The 21,778-nt window shown below is 39.5% G+C and overlaps 1 protein-coding gene across 12 annotated transcripts in view; it reads left to right on the top strand.

The window, feature by feature from the left end:
• The window catches only part of Reps2 (RALBP1 associated Eps domain containing 2), a 173,447-nt gene that overhangs the window by 79,424 nt on the left and 72,245 nt on the right, over window positions 1–21,778 (top strand). For all 12 annotated transcript variants that reach the window (XM_048336897.1, XM_048336895.1, XM_048336894.1 and 9 more), the window contains exons 6-7: window positions 17,160–17,295; window positions 20,090–20,153. In XM_048336897.1, the coding sequence (XP_048192854.1) occupies window positions 17,160–17,295; window positions 20,090–20,153 (200 nt within the window). The remainder of the gene's footprint in view (window positions 1–17,159; window positions 17,296–20,089; window positions 20,154–21,778) is intronic.

Genomic DNA, 21,778 nt, shown 5'->3' with positions numbered 1-21,778 from the left:
CCAATTATGGGGTAAGCTTTTGACTATAGTAGTTCTATATTCTAAGTGCCTATATAATGCCATTTGGACGACAGGTATGTTGTGCAAATGACTACTGTTTCTTTTTCTTTCTTTTATTTATTTATATATTTTTGTTGATCATGGGGCTTGAACTCAGGGACTGGGTGCTATCTCTGAGCTCTTTTGCTCAAGGCTAGCATTCTACCACTTTGAGCCACAGCATCACTTCTGGTAGTCTGGTGGTTAATTGGCGATAAGAGTCTCATATAACTTTCTGCCCAGGCTGGCTTTGAACCCCGATCCTCAGATCTTAGCCTCCTGAGTTGGTGCTAGAATTACAGGTGTGAACCATCGGTGCCTGGCTTTATTGTTTCTTATTTGTAACAGATATAAAAGAAATAACAGGGCCCAAGCGCTGGATCATTTCAGTTTCTCTTACAATGTCATGACAATTTCAGCTTCTCTTTCTTTAGTGTTTTTCCTTCCCCCCCCCCTATATCTATAGTGGTTGTTTTGTGTAGTCAGTTCTGCTGTAGGGAAATCATATTATCAATGAAGGATGTATGCCTGTGTCTGGGGGAGAAATTACCAAAAAACTAGGTTTATTGTTTAGCATTAAAGACAAAAGGAAGTAGGGTGGTGGCTTGTATAACATTTCAATTGTATAACTCAGGAAGAAGGATCATTTATGCATAAGCTGTTCTACTCAAAATAGAAGAGTGGGGTCAGACACTCCCATAAAGAAGTGGGCTGCTAGTTTGGAACAGAATAAACAAAAGTCTGAGGAAGATCCTGGAATTCCCTGAATGCCGCCTGGGGATGGAATGCTGTGTTAGGCATGGTGTAGAACATGATCTTGTAAAACTCTGTGTACAAAGAACTTCCTTGAAGACAATAACTCAGCCATATATTATATATTTTATGTAATACTTTATATAACCACAAACTATAAGTACCAATATCTTCTTTTTATTCTGGTCCTAAGGCTTGAACTCAAGGCCTCGGTACTGTCTTTGAGCTTCTGTGCTCAAGGCTAATACTCTACCACTTGAGCCATAGCTTTGTTTCTGGCTTTTTGTTGGTTAATTGGAGAGAAACATCTTAGGGACTTTCTTGCTTGTACTGGCTTCGAACCATGATCCTCATATCTCAGCCTTCTGAATGGTTAGGATTACATGTGTGTGCCACCACTGCCCAGTGATGATATCTTTTTTTAGTATGAATGAGTTGACTGTGATCAAGAGAGGTCATGTTTCATCCATACCTAATAAGTGGCAGAGCCAGAATTTGAGTCCTGCACTTTTGGGCTACTGGTATATCTTAGATGATGGAATATCTACTCAGCATGTGTGAGGCTCTGAGTACAAAACCAGTATTGTCTAAAAGAAAACCCCTTCATTTTTAATACTTTGCCCACCATCCGAGTTCCTTATTACAAGATTGGTTTTGAGAATTACTGCATAAACAAAAACTGGACATAAAAAACTAATTTTTCGTGGTAGTTAGGATGGAATCTGTGACCTTGCTCATGCCAAACAAGTACTCTACTACTGAGCTATACTCTGAACTCCAAAGTATTCTCGAAAATTCCTTACTGGCACCACATTGGAGAATGAAGATGCTATTCTCTCCAGAGGGCAATACAGCTCAGTTTTATCCTCAAGTTGAAACAGACAGTTGTTTCTTCAGCTGAGTTCCAGATGTAGTAGTTGGCTGTATTCGAAATCCCATGGTACAAAAACACGTGCTTTCAACACTACACTCATATCCATTGTGGAGGCATGTTTACATTAGGCAAGGCTTTAGAAGGGCTGGGTTTCCTCCCCAAACTCTCCAGGGTACAGCTATGCAAGTTCTTGCAGAGTATTTTCTTTTTCTGTAGAAACAAAATTCTGAACAGGTGGGATGATGGTCAAAGAAACAGTGAGTCCTGGGCTTTGTAGTGGTAGGATGGGACTTAGTGGAATGTAATGGCTTCAGCACTCATTTGGACCGGTACCCTGTGAGTTCTTTTTGAATCTGTAGCTCACCCAATTCTACTGAAAAATACACTTTTTGAACCCTTCACTCAAGTAATATTTAGTGAACACCAGTTAACTGCCAAGTACTGTGTTGAGGATACACAATGGAGTGGTTGCACTGGTAGTCCTTGCCTTGGTGTAGAGTTCAGGGTATTGGAGGAGACACTGATTTTATTAATCAAGCCCATTACCAAAGTAAATATACAATTATGAGGTGTGATATGATATGATATGATATGATTATGTGATGTGATATGCAAGTCATACTCTACTTTGAAGATGCAAAATGAGGATGGGATATGACCTAGCCTGGACAGGTGGGGGTGATCAAGGAAGTCTTCTGGGAAGCAAAGAGAAACATTTGAGTTCAAATTAGAAGGATACAGAGGAATTAACCATGTAAATGGGTGGGAATAGAGGTACAGGTTAGAAGATAGACAGAGCTGTATATATAGAGAGACATTCTTAGTGTGCTTAACCTTTTGTACACATTAACTCCTTCAATGCTTGGAACTATTTATCTTCAGAGGTAACACTTACCTTATTTTTGTTCACATGACAAAACTTGAGGTATAAATACCTTATTCACTTTGCCCAAAGTCACAGGTAGGAGGTAGTAGCCCCAGAGTTCAAACACTAGATACCATTCCCCCCAGTTACTGACTAAGGAACCAGATGATGGTGATGTCATCTGTTGAACACGGAAGCACTGGATTAAAAAAAAAACTGTGCTGGGGAAAAGAATGTGATGTTGTAACTGCAGTGTTACTCCATGCCACGAGATGAGCTTTCAAGAGAGCCCTGAGGAGTTGACCCAAGAGTTGATAGGTTTGTGAGTCTGGAGCTTTGGTGACAGCTGAACCTAGATGTAGATATTTGTCAGCAAGGAGCCATCAGAAAAATCTCATGACAAAGTGCAGGATAAAACCACACAGGTTTTGTCCAGGTACACCTTAACTCTGTCTCTGTTAGGGTAAATTCTTTGTCTATTTTTGTGGCACTGATGACTCAGAATGGATGTAACAGTGCATTTAATAATAGTCCATAGTCTTGGCTGGGTGCTGGTAGCTCATGCCTGTAATCCTAGCTACTCAGAAGTCTTAAGGTCTGAGGATCACAGTTCCAATCCAACTGGGGCAAGAAAATCTGTGAGATTCTTATCTCCAATTAATTACCGAAAAAGTTTGAAGTGCCACACACTGGTGCCTTAAGCCTCCTGTAATGCTAGATACTCAGGAGGCTGAGATCTGAGGACTGAAGTTCGAAGCCAGCCTGTGCAGGAAAGTCCATGAGAATTTTATCTTCAGTAAAACTATTCAGAAAAAACCAGAAGTGGCACTATGGTTCAAGTGGTGGAGTGTTAGAATGGAGCACAAAAGCCCCAGGACAGTGGCCAGGCCCTGAGTTCAAACTTTAGGACTAGTATACACACACACACACACACACACACACAGCCATAGTTGATTTTTTTTAATGTCTTCTTGGTATTAGAAGAGGTTTTCCTACCTCCTGTTTGAAACATAGCCTACTGTTCAAGAAGAGAGCAAGGGGCCTTTCTTGACCAGAACAGTCTGTGTTTGCACAGCTGGTGAATTTTTCTTTCTTCAGTTTTTAGTTTTCCTTCTTGTGTCTTGTCAACTTGATTTTGCTGGATTCCATGTTACAGAAAGCAAAATGCCAATTTGAGTTAGTCATGGAGATGAAGGAATTTGAAGTGAAGGTTGGTGGTAATAGGGTATTAGTATTTATTGAGCATGGGGCTAGGCTAGCTAGGGTGACAATTCCCTTTATGCTATCATGTGCTTGTTCTGATGGCCATCCTCCCTCCCTCCCTCCCTCCCTCCCTCCCTCCCTCTCTCCCTCTCTCTTCCTCCCGCCAGCTTCTGCTCTAGCCTTGTATTCAAGTCTTCTCTGACTTATTTATTTACTTATTTAATGAATTTTTATTGTTATTGTAAAGGTGATGTACAAAGGGGTTGCAGTTACATAAGTCAGATAAAGAGTACATTTCTTTTTGAACAATGTCACCTTTCCCTTTCTCCCAGTTTTCCCCTTGCAACCCCACCTACAAGTTATATAGATCATTTTCAACATAGTGTTTAGTGAGTATTACTGTTCCATTTGTTCACCTTTTGTCCCTCCTTTTCTGTGTCCCCTTTTGCCCCCCCCAAAAAAACCAGATAAACCATTAAAAAAGGAGGAAAAGAAAATTAAACAGCAGCAAAGAAAAAAAATCCTCTTGTTTCCACTTCTAAACTATTGGATTTTCTTGTCTTTGAAATTTCAGATAGTAATCATATTTTATGTTGGTAGGTGGTTGATAGTGGTTTGTCAGTTAGCAGATATTGAGAGCTAGTATTATGGTTTACTTTTCTCACAGATTATCTTAAACATCTAGAGCATGTAATCATTTGTAATTTTGCTGTCATAGATTTACAACTGAACCTGTGCTCCCACGCTGCTCTGTAGCCTCTGTTTTTGCTAGGAAGAAACCTTGACCTTATGTTGTCTTATTTGACGTATTGATCACATTTGGCACCAACCTCCTTCTTGAAATCCTCTCATTATTTGAGGTCTTTGATGCCATACTCTTTGGATTTTTCTTCTATTTCTGTGATTACCACTTCCTACTTTTCAGTTTTCCTCCTCTGCCCTTAACATGTTGGTGATCCCTGGGCTCACTTATCAATTTATTTACTCTTTAGCTACATGGAATCTGATAACAGTGACCTTCATCTACCTAACATCCTCATCTAGATTCCTTTCTTTTCCTTTTTCCTTTTTCTTCTTCCCTCTTTCCCCCACCCTTCCTTCTCCCTCCTTCTAACTCCCTGCCCCCTCCCTCCCTCCCTCTCTTCTTCCTTCCCTCCCTCCCTCTCCCTTTCTTTTTATTTCTCTTTTCATTTTCTTCTCTCTCTCTCTTTCTCTCTCTCTCCTTTCTTTCTTTCTTTCCCAGCCTTTTACCACTTGAACCATCTCACATTCCAAATGACTTTCTTGTTTATGTATCCTATTATGTGTGCTCTTTGGTTCAGGTTATTATCCTTTGTCACAAAAGCTGTAATATCAGCTCTAGATTATTTTTTTGTTTATGTTAGTCATAGGACTTGAACTCAGGGTGTGGGAACTATCCCTGAGCTCTTTTTGCTCAAGGCTAGTGCTCTACCACTTTGAGCCATAGCACCACTTCTTAGATTCTTTCTTATTTCTGTACTTGTCTTCTTCCTTACTTTATCCTCATTGTAGACAAAATTGGTCTTAAAAACCCAGTTGGGAAAATTGCTTTAACATTTTACAATGTACAATTATATTAAAACATAACATAGTACACCATGGCATTTTTTTGTGGTTTTTGATATCAGTTAAAAAATAAACTGGGTGCCAGTGGCTCAACCTGTAATCCTAGCTACTCAGGATCTGAGATCTAAGAATTGTGGTATGAATCCAGCTCATGTAGGAAAGTCTGTGAGATTCTTATCTCTCACCACCAAAAAGACAGAAGTGGGGTTGTAGCTAAGGTGGTAGTGTGCTTGCCTTGAGTGAAAAAGCTCAGGGACAGTGCTCAGGCATTGAGTTCAAGCCCCATGATAAATAAAAAAACTATTAATTACACTCTTTCCTCCTTGATATTTGTTCATCCTACTGACTGATAAAACCTGTCCCCCTCTTCTCATTGTTCTTGCCTCATCGCCTACATTTCCTGCACATAGCTCCCAGGTTCCTGTGTTTGCTCTCTACTTACCTCTTCAGACACAACAGGTACAGCTTCTCTCTTCCCACATTTGGGTTATGAAGAACTTCAGTGTTCTCTCTGTGGAACCGTTACTCTTTACCCTGACTTTTACATTTTTATCTCTCAATTTATCTATGTATTTCCCCATACTTACATATGAAGTATGGATGTGTTCTAGTATTTTTGAAGTGAAGATGTGATGTTTTCATTAGAAAGCATGGTTCATTACTCATTTGATCCATGAAACACTACCAGAAGAATGGAAGTCAGACCATCATTGATTTCTCATCTCTGAGGTTACTAGGTCTTTTATATTGTTCCCAGAACCTTTTAGGCAGACACAAGTGAATAAAATTATGTCTGTATATGTGTTTGTGAATTTATATGTCTGTCTGTCTGTATATCCATAAATATCTTTCTAGTTTGATCTGAAAGTAGAAAAAAATTCTGTTTTAAACCAAAACACTCTTACTTTTCAAAGCTAAGCATATCTGCTGTGGTTTCTTCTTTCTAGAGGGAGTGACATAACTGTTTTGGAACATGTTCTCAATACTTGGTCTTTTGTTCTTCATAGATAAAATAGGAATGGTTCTCTAGAAAAAGCAAGCCTATAAAGGATGACAAAAGAAACAAATATTTAGAGTCCCTGTTGAGATGCTATTGGCTGAAGTCAGAGGGCAGAGAGTAAAGAGTGACTGAAAGATTAGCAATAGGTAGAGTAGGGAAGACTAGAATTGAGTCATGAGACAGTTGGTAGTCTGACTTAGGAAGAAGATTGAAGCACGTAAACAAATGGGGTACACTAGATATTGTCTCAGGCACTCTGATTTTTTTTTTTTTTTTTACAAAATTCCTAGCCAAGAGGATGACTCACCAAGCAGCTTGGGCCCATCAGGGCTTGTTCAGGGTTCAGGAATTCTGTACAAGAGGTATCATTTGTCATGTGCGTGTTTGTCTGTGTGTCTGTGTGTCTTGAGTAGGGCCTTGAGCATTTTTTCCTTATTTTTTGATCTTTATTTTTCCATTATCAGATATTGAACTCACAACTTTGTACTTGTTAGGCAAGTGCTGTACCACTTGACCCATGCCTTCCAGCCCTTGAGCTTTTGGGTTGTTTTTCAGATAGTCTTACGCTAACTTTGCCCAGACTTGCCTCAGAATGTGATCCTTCTGCCACTGGGGTTACAAACAACTTATTTTTGAATCTTTACTCGCTTGCTTTGTCAGAGAGCACCGATCCTGTCTCTGTCAAAGTATCCTTGTGCTACTCCAACACCATGTCCCTTCCACATTTAGTTATTGCAACTTTCCTATACTTTTCATATCATTCAGGCACTCAAGATACTGAGTCATCTGAACAAATGCATGTAGATGTATGTGTGAGTAGCTGAAGTTACAAAAGCCACGTGATAGAGAACAAAAACCTCGTGGTTTTCTTTACCAGGACATAGAAATAAATACATGGTTTGGGTCACTTCAGATTATACAGGAAACACCAAAAATGTTATTTTTTGAGTGGTGTGTTATGAACTTTTAAACATGCTTGTTCTTCAGTATAATTAATGATTTTTAAAAACTCAAAGATTCAAAAGAACACATGGTGAAGTGTCCCTTCTACTTCCACCTTCTGGTCACCCATCTCAGGGCGACTAATATGACCCATTACTTTTTTTAGTGTTATGTAAGACGTGTGTGTGTGTGTGTGTGTGTGTGTGTGTGTGTCAGTGTCAGTTATAGGGCTTGAACTCAGGGCCTGGGCATTGTCCCTGAGATTTTTCTGCTCAGTGCTAGTGCTCTACCACTTTGAACCACAGCTCTATTTCCAGTTCCTTTTGATAATTAATTGGAGATGAATCTCATAGACTTTTGTCTGGGCTGGCTTTGAACCACAAATCCTCAGATCTCAGCCCCCCAAGTATATGAATATGAATCTTATATACACTCATATATTCATATTTTATGCATATATTCATGCACATATGTGCATCTTATTTATATTATATAGTATACATTGTATTATACTCAGGCCTAGTGCTGATGGCGTATGCCTATAATTCTAGCTACTCAAAAGGCTTACACCTGGAGGACCACAGTCCACAGACAGCCTAGGTAGAAAAGTCCAAGAGACTCCATTTCTAGCTAACCAGCAAAATTCCAGGCTGGAGGCATGGTTCAAGTGGTATAGTGCCAGCTGTGAGCAAGAAAGCTAAGAGATCATTAATCCCTGTGTTCAAGCTCTAGTATCAGTATAAAATAATATATTTATAAGCAAATATAATTATTAGTAATATATGCAAATATATTATCCATTTTTACCCACATGGTTGCATATATTTGTTATGCACTCAGCATTTTTACTTAATAATACACTTTAATAATATGCTATAGCAGTGCACGAAGTACTTCTAAAAATATTCTTTAGTGTGCACCTTCCATAAATTATTTAACCAACTCATTCTGATTGATGTCTAGTTCTTGCAACCAAAACACTGATTGTAGATACATGGGATCAATTCCCAGAAATGGAATTATTGGCTGAAAATCTTTGCATATTTATAGTTTTTATGGAAAAATTTCAAATTGGAGGCCATATAAATTTGTATGCTTACCATCAATGTAGGAGAATGTCTGTTTCTGCTATCTTTGCAAATACAATGTGCAAACATAACAGACCATTTTCAGTTTAGTAGGTGAACAACTGTATTTCTGTGCAGTTTCTGTGTATTTGTTTGTATATAAGAGGAAGACTTGGTTTGATATATTTTGTAACTATGCATGTGCCTTAGTCTCTCTCTCTTTTGTCATTGTGGAACTTGAACTCGTGGATGAGTGCTGTTTCTGAGTTCTTCAGCTCAAGGCTAGTGTTCTACTGTCGGGGTCTCTAGCCTCCTGTGCTCTCCTGACCTGTGGGAGAGACGGGAAAACACACCCCAACTGGGGAGCCAAGAAGAGGAAAGGGTAGATGGACCGCCTGCAGCCAGCCCTCCCTTGCCGGAGGACAAACAGAGGGAGTCCAGGAGAGATGTCAGCGAACTTCTTGCTTTATTGAAAGAGCTCTGCTCTTAAAATAGGTCAGAGAGTGGCAGGAAAGGGAGGGGTTACATGCACCTATCTAGGGATGGTGAAGGGACGCCTGAGCTGTCCATCAAAGGTGGAGGGCCGAGGGACCAATCCTAAGAGGCGGCCTAATTCTACGTCACAGCCCACAGGACTGCCTCTGGGTTCATCACCAGGCGCCATCTTGGCCACACGTGGTTCCAAGGCTGGGAGGCGGGGCCAGCTAGAACCGCCTTTCCGGTTCAGCGTAATAGCCACACTTGACCTCCGGGCAGGAAGACAGGCGGGGCCAGCTAGGACGAGCCTTTCCAGGTTGCGTTGTGACAGCCACGCGGCCCCAGGGTTGGGAAAACAGGCGGGGCCAACTAATTGCCTCTTAATAATGCAAGGCATCCCGGTTGGCGTGCCCCACACTCTACCACTTGAGCTACAGTGCCACTTCTGGTTTTCTAGTGCTTAATTTGAGATAAGAGTCTCGTGCACTTTCCTGCCTGAGTTGGCTTTGAACTGTGATCCTCAGACCTGAGCCTTGTAGTAGCTGGGCTTATAGGCGTGAAATACCAGTCCCTGGATAATGTGTGTCTTATTCTTGATTTGTGATGTTTGCCAGATTCATTTTCCATTTTATTTTGAACCCTAGCTGACCTTTTATACCATATCCTAAAGAGCAAAATTTTATGCATCTTCTGTATGCTCTAGTTTTCTGTGCCTATTGTAGGACCCCTAGAGGCCTGAATGGCAACATTACCACGGGAGGCCCCATTTTCCATAGCATTAAGCCTTCTGTATACATATTTTCATTTATCTATTTGTGGTTCTTTCTCTGATGTTAGAGCCATTATTTTTGAGGAAGGAAACATTTATTGAAATAGCTGAAACATTTATTTCAACTGATGCTAAAGGTTATTTTTCTCAGCTGAATTTTTTTTTCTTTACCCATTTTTTTTGTAGCATATTCCTCAGGTGCTTACGATGTCTCAAACATTGGAACCTGTTTACTAGGTTTTTTTTGCTGGCATATCTGACATGAAAAATAAATGTTTTTGTATTAAAAGATGAGAGTGCTAAGGAAACACTAGTCACTGGGAGAAAGGTAATTCCAGGAACAAAGTATTTGGAATTGAAACAGAAAGATATTTACAGGAACAAGATATTTATTAAGTAGATATTAGAATTGATTGAGGTGTTACAGTAAGACCTTGAAAAATGTATACTTAAAGACAGTGGGACATTGGGAGAGGGGAAAAAATAGAAGGCATTACTTTCCCGGCATTGCAGCTGATTGTTCCACTACTAATGAATGAAAATGAATGTATTCTATTTGTGGTGACAGCATTGTGCCTTTTCTTCATGAGGTGTGGGGCCTCACATTCAAGGCTTCCGGTGGTGAGAGCTTTCCTGGTAATTCCAGGTAATTCAGGCTGCATCCATTTGATAGGCTGCCGTTCCTCTAATTCAGCCTCTCTGATGTAGCTGAAAATAATGGATTGAAGTCTGGCTCCTACATAGTCCTTTGTAAAACTAGGAAAGTGTATGGTGTTAATTTATGGCTTATTGACCATGACCCATTGGTATCATTTATAGACGAGGCTATCACTATGGAAGCGTCCTTCACCACAGTGCTATTTTAGCGAGGTTCATCAGTATTCCTTTTGATTCAGGTAAGCCGACAATAGGAAAAATGAAAGATTTATAAAATTAAATAAGATGGTATCAGGTAAGCAGGGAGTGTTATGTCCCAAATTGCCTGTTCCAACACTGGTCATTTCTCACCAAGTCTTTATTTAGGTTCTTTCTCTTTTTTCCAGCAGTGTTCCACAGTCGGTATTATATCCTTTATTCATCTACTTGGAAATAGTTATTAAGTGGCTTCTGTGGGTCAGCCAAAATGCTAGCTGTACCCTGAGCTATAAACTTGCACGTGTACAGTATTTGTAGTCAACTCTGGGGGATAGCTTTAAATCCGTGATCTCACCTATGCATGTAGAATTGAAAACTATTAATTGCTGTACTCTGGTGGCACATAACAGAGAAATCTGACCTAGGGCTTGGATATAAGGAGAGGTTCCTAAAAGAAGGGGCTGTTGAGCTTGGCTGTGAAGGGTAACTAGGACTTCAGCAGGCAAAGCAAGGATAGAACTGGGAAAGGAGGAGAGGAATGCTTCCCATAGAGATAAGATCCTCGACAAAGGCCATGTATGATCAGAGTTTGTAATTGTGACCCATTTAAAGTATCCATATGAATACTTTCAATAGTGATTTATAATAGGAGATGTGAATAACCTAGGAAGTCTTTGAAAAGCCTGGAAATATTTGTTCCGAGCTTGCAGGAACAAGTCCTAGAATCCGGCAGCCATGCTGAGCTGCTAAGGGAACTTGGCCTCTGCCAGTCAGAAAGCTACAGAACTGGGAAACTGCTGCCGTCATTCCACACCGTGTCTGACCTAGACAAGCCAAATGAGTGCTTTGTTGTCACCCTTTTTTCCTCACCTCTTTCACCATGTAACTTGGTTCTGAATTATGCTTCCATGAACGTATTTTTTTTTTTTGTAGAACATAAGTCCCATGTGGAAGTCAAACAGCAAAAGTGTTTGAACAGTGTAGCTTTTAGTTAGCAAGCCTCTGGTATATTAACAGGGTGAAAGACTAAAATAAAAGGTTGAGGTGGTCAGAGCCTAGTTTAAGACAAAGAGATAATACTACTGAGCAAGACAGAGCACCATGGTCCTTAGGATTGTGTTTTAGGTGGGAAGCCAATGGCTCACAAGTTAGCTTGTTAGTAAATGACTGTCCCAGAGTTGAACCCAAGTTGGTATAACTCCTGATCCTGTGTTCTATTGGCACCTTCAGGCAATAGCCTGATTCTCTAAAGTATTTCAGCTCAAGTTTTTGGTGCATCTGTTTTCCATCTGACCTCACGCTGTGTTGTGTGCAACAAGGAGGACATCCTAGAGAAGGGGTAGGCAGCCTTGACCAACCCATGATGAAGATGGGGTGGGGATATTATTGCAGTGTTTATGGAAATCCTTGGTTGTCCTCTTGTGCTGATTTCTTATTTTCTCCTGGCTGCCTCCTCTGTAAACAGCAAAATCCTGACAATTTATGAAGGAAAAATGCCCTTATGGAGCAGCGGACTGTGGCCTCCGATGGATGAATTGGACTCAGTGGTTATTAAGAAGTATTTCTTTTACTAATCAAAATTAGTTTCCATGCAACATACTCAAATAACAGCCTAATGATTGAATATCTGCATTGTAGGCCATCTGCAGGATTCTTTCAAGATGTGAAAACATGCAGGACTAGCTGTGCCCATTGTGTAAGGGGACAGCTCCTGTGTTCCTTTGGCCTTGATGAAAGGAAAGATTCGTTGGGAAGACAGCTGGTATAAACGTAGGCCCCACATTAGGGGCATATTTCCCACAGTAGATCTAGATTTCACTTATATAACAATTTGACAGGAGATGCCTCTGTGGGAATTTCAGATGGAACCAGCTGTGTGCCACAGGGTGCTGCTAGTCCTGCGCAGAGATGGTCACTGGTCCTCACATGGTGGGTGTCATCTAACTGAAAGGGAGGCTAGCCTTTGGTGTGCTAGGCAATTCAATTACCCTACCATGAGCTCCATCCTAAGCACTCACTTTCCTTCTTTCCCTTCTTCCCTCCCTCTCCTTCCCTTTCTCTCTCTCTCCCACTCCCCTTCCCCCATACTGTGGTTTGAACTTAGAGCTAGGCTGGTTCTCTACCACTTGAGCCATACCCCTATCCCAGCTTGATTTTGCTAAGGCATGACAAAGGACATTGTTAAAAGGTCATTTGCACCCAAAGGCAGTGACATTTAGAAGTTACCTCCAGGGTGAAATAATATTCTGAACAGGAATGTTCTGTGGTTGATATAATACACGTACCTTTTCTGTGTTCTCCCTGACAGTACTTCCTTGCAATTCATATTATTCAACTTTGCATGATACTTTGAGGGCAAATGCCACCTTTTGTGATTTTATTAATAGTTATTATTTTTAATGAGTCTTTTGAAGTCTCTTTCCTTATAACAGAGATAATAACTTGCAGTGCCAAATACTTGCATTTTACTTGAAATAAAACCAAGAGGTTGAATGTTTTAAATACAAACAAATCCAAGTCTCCTGTGTCTACAGAAAATGTATAATGAACCATATGTGTGGATTTAAATAGACAGATGTGGAAGATTTCTCTCTCTTTTTTCTTTAAATTTTTTTTTAGTTTTTTATTGTTATTATAAAGGTGATGTACAGAGGAGTTACAGTACATAAGTCAGGCAAAAAGTGCAATTCTTTTTTTATTTTTTCCCTTTATTGTCAAAGTGTGATACAGAGGGGTTACAGATTCATATGAAAGGCAGTGGAGAGTGCAATTCTTTTTGGATAATGTCACCCCTTCCCTTGCTCTGTCCCAGTTTTTCCCTCCCATCCCCACTCACAAGTTGTAGAGTTCATTTTCAACATAGTGTATGCTGAGTACCACTGCTGCATTTGTTCACCCTTTTTCCTTATTTCTTCCTTAAAAACATGGGCGGAACTTAATATTGGCATTGAGTAGCAAATATGTCTACCCAACCAGCAAAACCACTTAGAACTGGAGTGGAACTGGGGAAGGCTCTTAGGGTATGTTCAGAAGTGGAGGTTTTCCTTGCTCTGGCCACTGTTTGGATGGCTAAGACTTCATAGAACAGTCATTTCCATTTCCCAGTGCCTTCCTTCTTTGCAATAAGTCATTCTCTCTTAGGTGACTGACCCTAAGAGGTTGTATTAATTATGCCTGATAGTGGGTTGGTTCTGGCACCTAGGTGCTGACAAAGATGTACTGCCGGTGCCACATGAGTGTTGGAATGAACCTTCCTCTGGTGATAACCATGTAGTTTTTTCTCTCTTCTATTCTTTGTTATCTGTGGGCCACAGTGGTCTATGGCTAAGTTGCTGTTGCTAACTGGTTGACCTTTCACCTTTCCTGCTTCATTCTCCAAGCTGATATTTCTGTAACTTTCCTGTTTAATATAACTTCAAGCCTTACATTAACTATAATCCCTGCCTTTTGTCTGGACCATACGAAGGCAGCTCCACTAATATCGACATTGCAGTGGCAGCCTATTTTGTCTATATGTATACAGCCCAAGAGTTGCTTTCAGCAGATGGCCATCATTCTCTCATATTTTGGTATCTGCAAATGCCACTCCCTTTTCTTGCCCTACCTTGCGAATCATATGATATTATTTCTCAAACTTGGGGACACTTTGAATCCCCTAGAGGCCTTGTTAAATCACAGAGTCATGGGCCCCACTCTCAGACTTTCTGACTCACTAGGGAGGTTGATGAAGCCTAAGAATCTGTATTTCTAACAAGTCCCCCATTGATGCTGTTATGGATAGGGACCACAAACTTCATGTAGCAAAGCTTCAGAGTACCTTACTATACCAAAGCACTTCTCTTACTGTTCTGAGATTACCTGTGTATCTTTCTCCCTCACTAGACTGTGAACTTCCTGGGGCAAAAAAAGAATCTGTTTTCCTACCAGTGTATTCATAGTCTGGGTTATTGTTGGTCATTTAAGCATCTGTTGAATGAATGATCAAACAGCTCACTGTTTATGCAGTGACATTTAAATGATTTTGCTTCTTATAGATCACCTTTCTTTTAAGACATTCCACTTTAATGAGGTATGGAAAGTAGCTTATTCCTTTTTATTTTTGTGCTGCTACTGGGACTTGAACCCAGGGCCTCACTCTATTGCTTATTTTCTTTGCTCAAGGCTGGTACTCTACCACATGAGCCTTACCTCCACTTCTGTCTTTTTGCTGGTTCATTGGAGATAAGAGTTCACAGACTTTTCTTCCCAGGCTGACTTTGGGCCAGGATCTTCGGATCTCAGCCTCCTGAGGAGCTAAGATTATAGATGTGAGCCACCAGCACCTAGCTCATCTACTCCTTTTGTCCTTGAAATATTAGCTTTGTAGATATGTAACTACAGAATTCCTATAAAGATCAGACATAGGTTAAGCATAGAAGAGAAAGTGAAATCTCTTTTGATCTCCAGCTTTAAAATATAAAATGGAAGCCAGGCTTAAGACAGGTACTTTACCATTTGAACTACACCTATATGTACGGATTTTTTTTTACTAGTTAATAGGAGGTAAGAGTCAGACTTTCCTGCCCAGGCTAGCTTTGAACCTTGCTTCTCAGATCTCAGCCTGTCAAGCAGCTAGGATTATAGTCATTGACCACTGGCACCTGACCAAGAAGAATTTTCTTTGTTATCCCCTTTAATCCTCCTTGTTTTCTTTCTTTGTATTTTTACTATTATTAGAATAGTTTCTGAAAAAATAGGTAGATGTAATCCAGATTAAAAAATGCTGATACAGGGCTGGGAATGTGGCTTAGTGGCAAGAGTGCTTGCCTCGTATACATGAAGCCCTGGGTTCGATTCCCCAGCACCACATAACAAATAAAATGGCCAGAAGTGGCGCTGTGGTTCAAGTGGCAGAGTGCTAGCCTTGAGCAAAAAGAAGCCAGGGACAGTGCTCAGGCCCTGAGTCCAAGTCCCAGGACTGGCAAAAAAAAAAAAAAAAATGCTGATACAATATCCTGGGCATGGTGGCATATTTCTGGAGTCTCAGAAATGGGGAGGCTAAGGCAAGGGAAACCTGAAATTTAAGGCCAGCCTGCTTATCTTATCAGAACCTAACTAAAAAGCGTCTTCAGTTTCAGGAACTCGAGTGAATATGTTGAAAAGAAAGAGGTACATGATTTGCTTTGTGCAGGGATTCATTGACTATATATAGCTAAGCCCCTTAAGTTGTCTGGGAAAAAAGATAATAAATAATATTTGTGGTGCCTTAAGATACTAAATGGCATAGGAGTGTGAGAAATGCTTTATAAACATCAAAGAACTCTGTGGATTTAAGATATTAATTAGTGGACAGCAACTCTCTGGACATTAAAAAAGTGCTTTGATTTATATTTGAAGGTGATGTATTGATTATACATAGCTTTTCACTTATTTGTTACTTTCCTTCTGTCCATTCTAAAGTACACAGCTTCTTTCTTTGAGTAAAAGCTTCTGCTGGGTGCAGCCTTCCCCAGGCACTTTTGGAAATATCCATTATACTAGCAGAGTTTCATATCATTCTTCTGCTCTTTTCCAAACACCCTTAGCCCAAGATTTCAGAAGTCAGTCAAATGATAGATATTTTACTTCAAAGATGACATCTCAAGGTTATATTACAATGCTTTATGCAATCTCCTTTCTTCCCCAAACATTGTCAAGGGAGATTGGTGTTCCTAGGAAGTATTAATTTCTGGAATAGTGTGCCTATGGGGGCCTGCTGGGGAAAAAGGAGATGGTTTGCTGTCTTATCTGGGGATAGTGGGTAGAACACTCTCCCAAATGATTAATTTCTTGACAGTGCTCAGAGGTAGGCAACTTGGTGGCTGGCCCCTTAGTAGTAACACCCCTCCTTTTCATTTATACTCTCCTTTTGCCTTTAAAGCTCATACTCCTGGTGTTTTTCTCTTAGTTCCATGAAAATGGCCCTTGGCAATAACCCCATAGTCTTAGGGTAGATGGGAGGAATGAAACAGAACCTCGATTCGTCCCTCTACAACTTTCTTGTTTTTAATTCCCCAAAGCTTAGTATTCATTAGCATTTGTTTTCTCTACTCCTTTTCTGGTTTTCTAGGCTTTTAAATCTTCATATTTGATGTGTCCGCCCTCTAGTGGCAGGTCTGATGCACCCCTCCTTCGTTACCCTATTGTGGTTGTTTTTACCATCAAGCTTTATTATCTCCACCTTACATGTGTGGGAAGCACAAGATCAGTGGTCTTGACCTGCATTCAAGTATCCCCATATCCTGGGGATACGGGGTTTGAATCAGAGCTTTTGAGTCTCAGATTTCTATTATGCAAATGAAATAGAAGAAAAAAAGACAATGTGATTATAGCTGTTCCACTGATTTTTTTTTTCATGGCTTAAAAAATGCCCAATTACTACTTTCCTCTCGATGGTGAATACTTGAAGATAAGGATGACTGTCTTTTAATTTTTTCAACCCTTCCTTTATCACATCAGAAAATCTTTTGACACTAATCAAGAGATCAGTATTTTATGCTTAGTCCTGGTTAAGTTTCAGGGATAGAAAAAAAAGTATAAAGCTCAGTGCTTACTCTTTAGTAATTACATTTTGGTTATGAAACACATTTATTCCCTTGATGAAAGCTTAAGAATAATACACAATGACTTCTACAGGTGTTTAAGTTTTATACTTCACCTTATAGAGGTACCTTGTCTAAGCATTTCCTTTTCATTTTGTATTTTTGAAGTCTTTTTCAGTGGAGAGGGAACTACAGGACAACAGTAATTACCCGGATGAACCCTGGAGAATAACAGAAGAACAGCGGGAATACTATGTCAATCAGTTCCGATCCCTTCAGCCAGATCCCAGTTCCTTCATTTCAGGTAGGAACATCATGTTCTTGGACATTGTTCTCACATGAATTGAAGTAAAAATCTTGAGAAATAGTTTACCAAAAATGAACATGACAACTTTCTCTGATTTCACCTTTTTTCTCAAACTGGAATTCCTTACCAAATTTAAATTATGCATATAAAAGTTGGCAATGGCATTGGGAAAACGATATTTCTCCTTCAGAGGGGTTAACAGGGAATTTTAGGGAACCTTGTCCAAACCCTGTATCGTAGGAGCTGAAGCAGTTCTTGAAATGGTAGATGATAGCAAAATTGCTTATTTACTATATTAGAATCAGAGCACGGACAGAGTAAAGCCTTCTGAAACAAATCTCCTTATGTTTAATACACTCCAGAAGTTCAAACTGACCATTTTCTTTGGCTCAAGTCTTTCTCCTCTGGTTTATTTTTCTGAGAGAAATTAAGATATAGAAGGAAAATTGGTTATCGTTTCCCCATATGTCATCAGTTCTTCACATATACATATATGTGTATATGTATTTTTTTCCTCTTGTTTATTTCTCATATAAAAACCTTAGAGGAATCGATGTATTCTTGTGTGCCTACATTTTACCAAGTTAATAACTAAGAAAAGAGTGCAATAAGAGTTTGGAAAAATTCATAAAACATTCTTCAATTTTGAAGAATAACAGTGTATTCTTTATGTTTTTGTTGGTCCTGGGGCTTGAAGTCAGAGTCTGGGCTCTGTCCCTGAGCCTCTTTGTGCTCAAGGATAGCACTCTTCCACTTGAGCCACAGTGCCTCTTCTGGCTTTTTCTAAGTAGTTTATTGCAGAGAAGTCTCATGGACTTTTCTGCCCAGGCTGGCTTTGAACCATGATCCTCAGATCTCAGTATCATGAGTAGCTAGGATTATAGGCCTGAGCCACCCACACTCAGCAACATTGTGTTCATGATAATGCTAACCTGATGTATTGAGTATGGACTAAAACTAGTTTCCTTCTATAAAATGTGTAACTGAGATAGATTTGTATAAATAAATCTAAACATCATTTGGTTGGTAGTAATGACATTCTGGAAGTCAGAATAGTATGGATATAACAAATTAATAATACAACATATTAATATTATCATCATAGACTGGAAAAAATAAACAGAAACCCAGATTGTATAAATTGACTCTTGCTAGCCTTACCCCTAGCTCAATTGAATTTCTTCACAGCATATTTAGATATTTAGCCAAACACAAATAGGTACTTGCTAGAAATATTTTTATTTGAGCTAGGTGCCATTGGCTTATGTCTGTAATTCCAGCTATTGGTGAGATAGAGATTGGGAGGATCACAGTTCAAGGCCAGACCAGACAAAGGTTAGTAAGACCTTGTTTCAGTAGTCGAGTGTGGTGGCATGTGCCTATTACCCCAGCTACAAGGGAAGCATCAATAGGAGGAGGGAAGTTCAGGCATAAACATGAGACTTTGTCCCTAAAATAACCAAAACATAAAGGACTGGGGGCATTACTCAATGGTAAAACGGTGAAATGCGTGTCTATAAAGCAGGAGGTGCTGAGTACAGAGAGAGAGAGAGAGAGGGAGAGAGAGAGACAGAGAGGGAGAGAGAGGAAGAAGAAGAGGAGGAGGAGGAGGAGAAGAGAGGGAGAGGAGAGGAGAGGGAGAAGGGCCTCAATGAAAATATTTTCAAGATGTTTATCATATTTCTATTTAGTGGGATTAATGGTGTCGGGTTTTGCTCATTTTTTCTACCATGACTATTATTTTTTTCTTTGATAGATTTTTACGTAAGTAATTCTGAAATTAGTTTTTTGAATTTTGGGTAAAATTTTGCAGAGGTTTGGTAAAATTTTTATGAACATTATGTGAGCCTTTTTTTTAGCCTATTTTGACCTAAATATTCTTTTTTTTAAGTTTTTATTATCAAACTGATGTACAGAGAGGTTACAGTTTCACACGTTAGGCATTGGATACATTTCTTGTACTGTTTGTTACCTTGTCCCTCATACCCCCCTCCGACCTAAATATTCTTTAAAAAACTTAATATGTTTCTATATATGGAGTTTGAATTCAGAGCTTTTCCTTGCTAGGCAGGCACTCCACCACTTGAGTTGTTTCTGCGTGCGTGTGTGTGTGTGTGTGTGCGCGCGCATGTGCTGGTCCTGGGTGCTGTCCCTGAGCTTTTGCACTCAAGGTTAGCAATCTATTACTTGAGCCATACATCCACTTCCGGCTTTTTGTGGTTGATTGGAGATAAGAGTCTCATAGACTTTCCTGCCCAGGCTGGCTTTGAACCTTGATCCTCACTTCTCGGCCTCTTGAGTGGCTAGGATTACTTCTTTTTTGAAAAGAAGCTCCCATATATATGCATGCTAGCCTGGATTGTGATCCCCCCGTCTATGTGCCCCATGTTACCGGAATGTCAGACATGAATCACGATACCCAGCTTATTGGTTGAACTGAGGTCTTGACAACTTTTTGTCTGGATTGATCTCAAATTTTGATCTTCCTGATCTCTGCCTATTTCAGTAGCCAGAGTTATAGGTGTGAGACACTGTGCTTGACTTTGTATGTTGTTTTTATTTTTAAGATTTGTGTATTTTTTTGAGGTGCTGGAAATTCAACCTAGGGCCTCATGAGTCCTAGACAAGGAATACATTGCTTTTTGTCCAGTGATTTCTTGATGAATAAATGTGTTTGTGGCGACATGGTAGTGATTGCTGAATGGAAAATAATGGGGATCCACTCGCATATAAATTAAAAGCTGCTCTAGATAAGTAATTACTGGTTTATTTAAACAATGGCTCTTGACAGGATCTGTGGCCAAGAACTTCTTCACCAAATCAAAGCTTTCCATTCCAGAACTCTCTTATATATGGTGAGTATACTTAATGCCAAATAGTATCACATTAACATAATATTGATTCTTTAGCATTTTTGAAAGTCTTTTTTTGAATGATATTTTTAACAGATGAAGAAAGTGACTAGAGCTTGGATTTTTGTGGCTGTGAAGAGAAAACAAGTTAGCATGTTGAAAAGCACAAGTGCCTGGAACATACTACGTACCATATACATTACCTACTTGTTTAAAATTCATTTCTTAATTATTATTGCCTTCTCAATCCTTTTTGAAATCTAAGTAATTGTGGACATCTGAGATATATTTTGGCTTGTATATTTTATTTTCAGATTATTTTTTTACTTGGTGTGAGGCAAGTATAAGGCAGAGCGAACAGAAGGTCTGGGAACATTTTGAAAAGGGATTAAATCTGCATATTCTAGCTGCTTCTGAGCTCTGTAAATTTGGCCACTGTTTCTTGGCTGAGCGCTCATTCAGCCTTGCAGCTGCACTATTCCGTCCATTGCTGCGAGGCTGCCTTGGCTCTGGCTTTAGAAGGACTATACTGTGACGGGCCAGATGGCTCTCTTTGTATCTATGAAAATGCTCAATGTTGTAAGCTCCCGGCCATGTGTGGATTAGTTCCTCCCCCAAGACTGGGCAGGAGATGGCACGGTTATAAATATATAATTAAAATACTGGACTGTTTATGTAGAGCTTCTTTTTATCATAAAGATTTAGGAAAAAAATTCGGATAGGTTTTTACAATTCTATATCATGCGTTTTTCATCTTCTTGAAAAAAGTTCTCCAATAATATTCATATATGCCCTTGTATCTAGGATTCTGAACTGGATTGAGGTTTTTTAGCAATGTACTCTGGGATGATTTTTTTTTTACAACAAGCTTTATATTATATGTTGAAGCTAGGGAAACAAAGAAATGATCATTTTGAAAAAAAAATACAATCTGTTTTGGCAGAATTCCCAGCTTTAACATTATCAGCATGAGGGCTCCTATCTTTTTTGTTGAGACACATCCATGAAGGCCAAATGGTGTTCTCTCCACCCAGCATTTGAAGCTGTTCCCAGATTGTTCACCCTGGGAAGCAGCTGTTTTAGGACTGGTCCATTTTAAATGGAAGGAGGGGGAGAACGGGGATTGTCCAAAGTGAAGTTATGGAGTTTACTATAGAAATATATTTTTTGTTTTTCAATAGCGACAGCTTTCTAGTAAAATTTTGCATTTGTCCTATATCTTTACTTGTGCAAATACAAGTAGCCTTATATTTGTACACGTCAGAAGTGGTAGAGCTTAAAGGATCTTAGCTCCTTTGGCAAATAGATTTCTTTTGTACTAAGTAAATAAGTCTGGGTCTTTTAATGGGAAATAGTGGCTGGAATGAATATAAGCCTTTGTAAGACTTTTTCATACTTTGTTTGCTTCTAAGTTACTCTAGCTTCTAGTTTCATCTTAAAACACAATTTAATCAGTATTTATTTAGCTTATATTTTTCCAAGAAGGAATTATTAAGTGAACAATAATTTGCTCCAAAAACTAATGCAACTTGGAAAGTTCAAGGCTTATCATTAAAACTGAAAAAGAGCACCATTTTCTGTGCTGAGTAAACTGCATAATGGCTGTTCCCACCTTTCTCCTGCTTCTT

Source organism: Perognathus longimembris, chromosome 28 (genome assembly GCF_023159225.1).
Source record: "Perognathus longimembris pacificus isolate PPM17 chromosome 28, ASM2315922v1, whole genome shotgun sequence".
Lineage (NCBI taxonomy): Eukaryota > Metazoa > Chordata > Mammalia > Rodentia > Heteromyidae > Perognathus > Perognathus longimembris.
The sequence above is the reverse complement of the archived record's forward strand: the minus strand, read 5'-3'. Positions and strand labels throughout refer to the sequence as shown.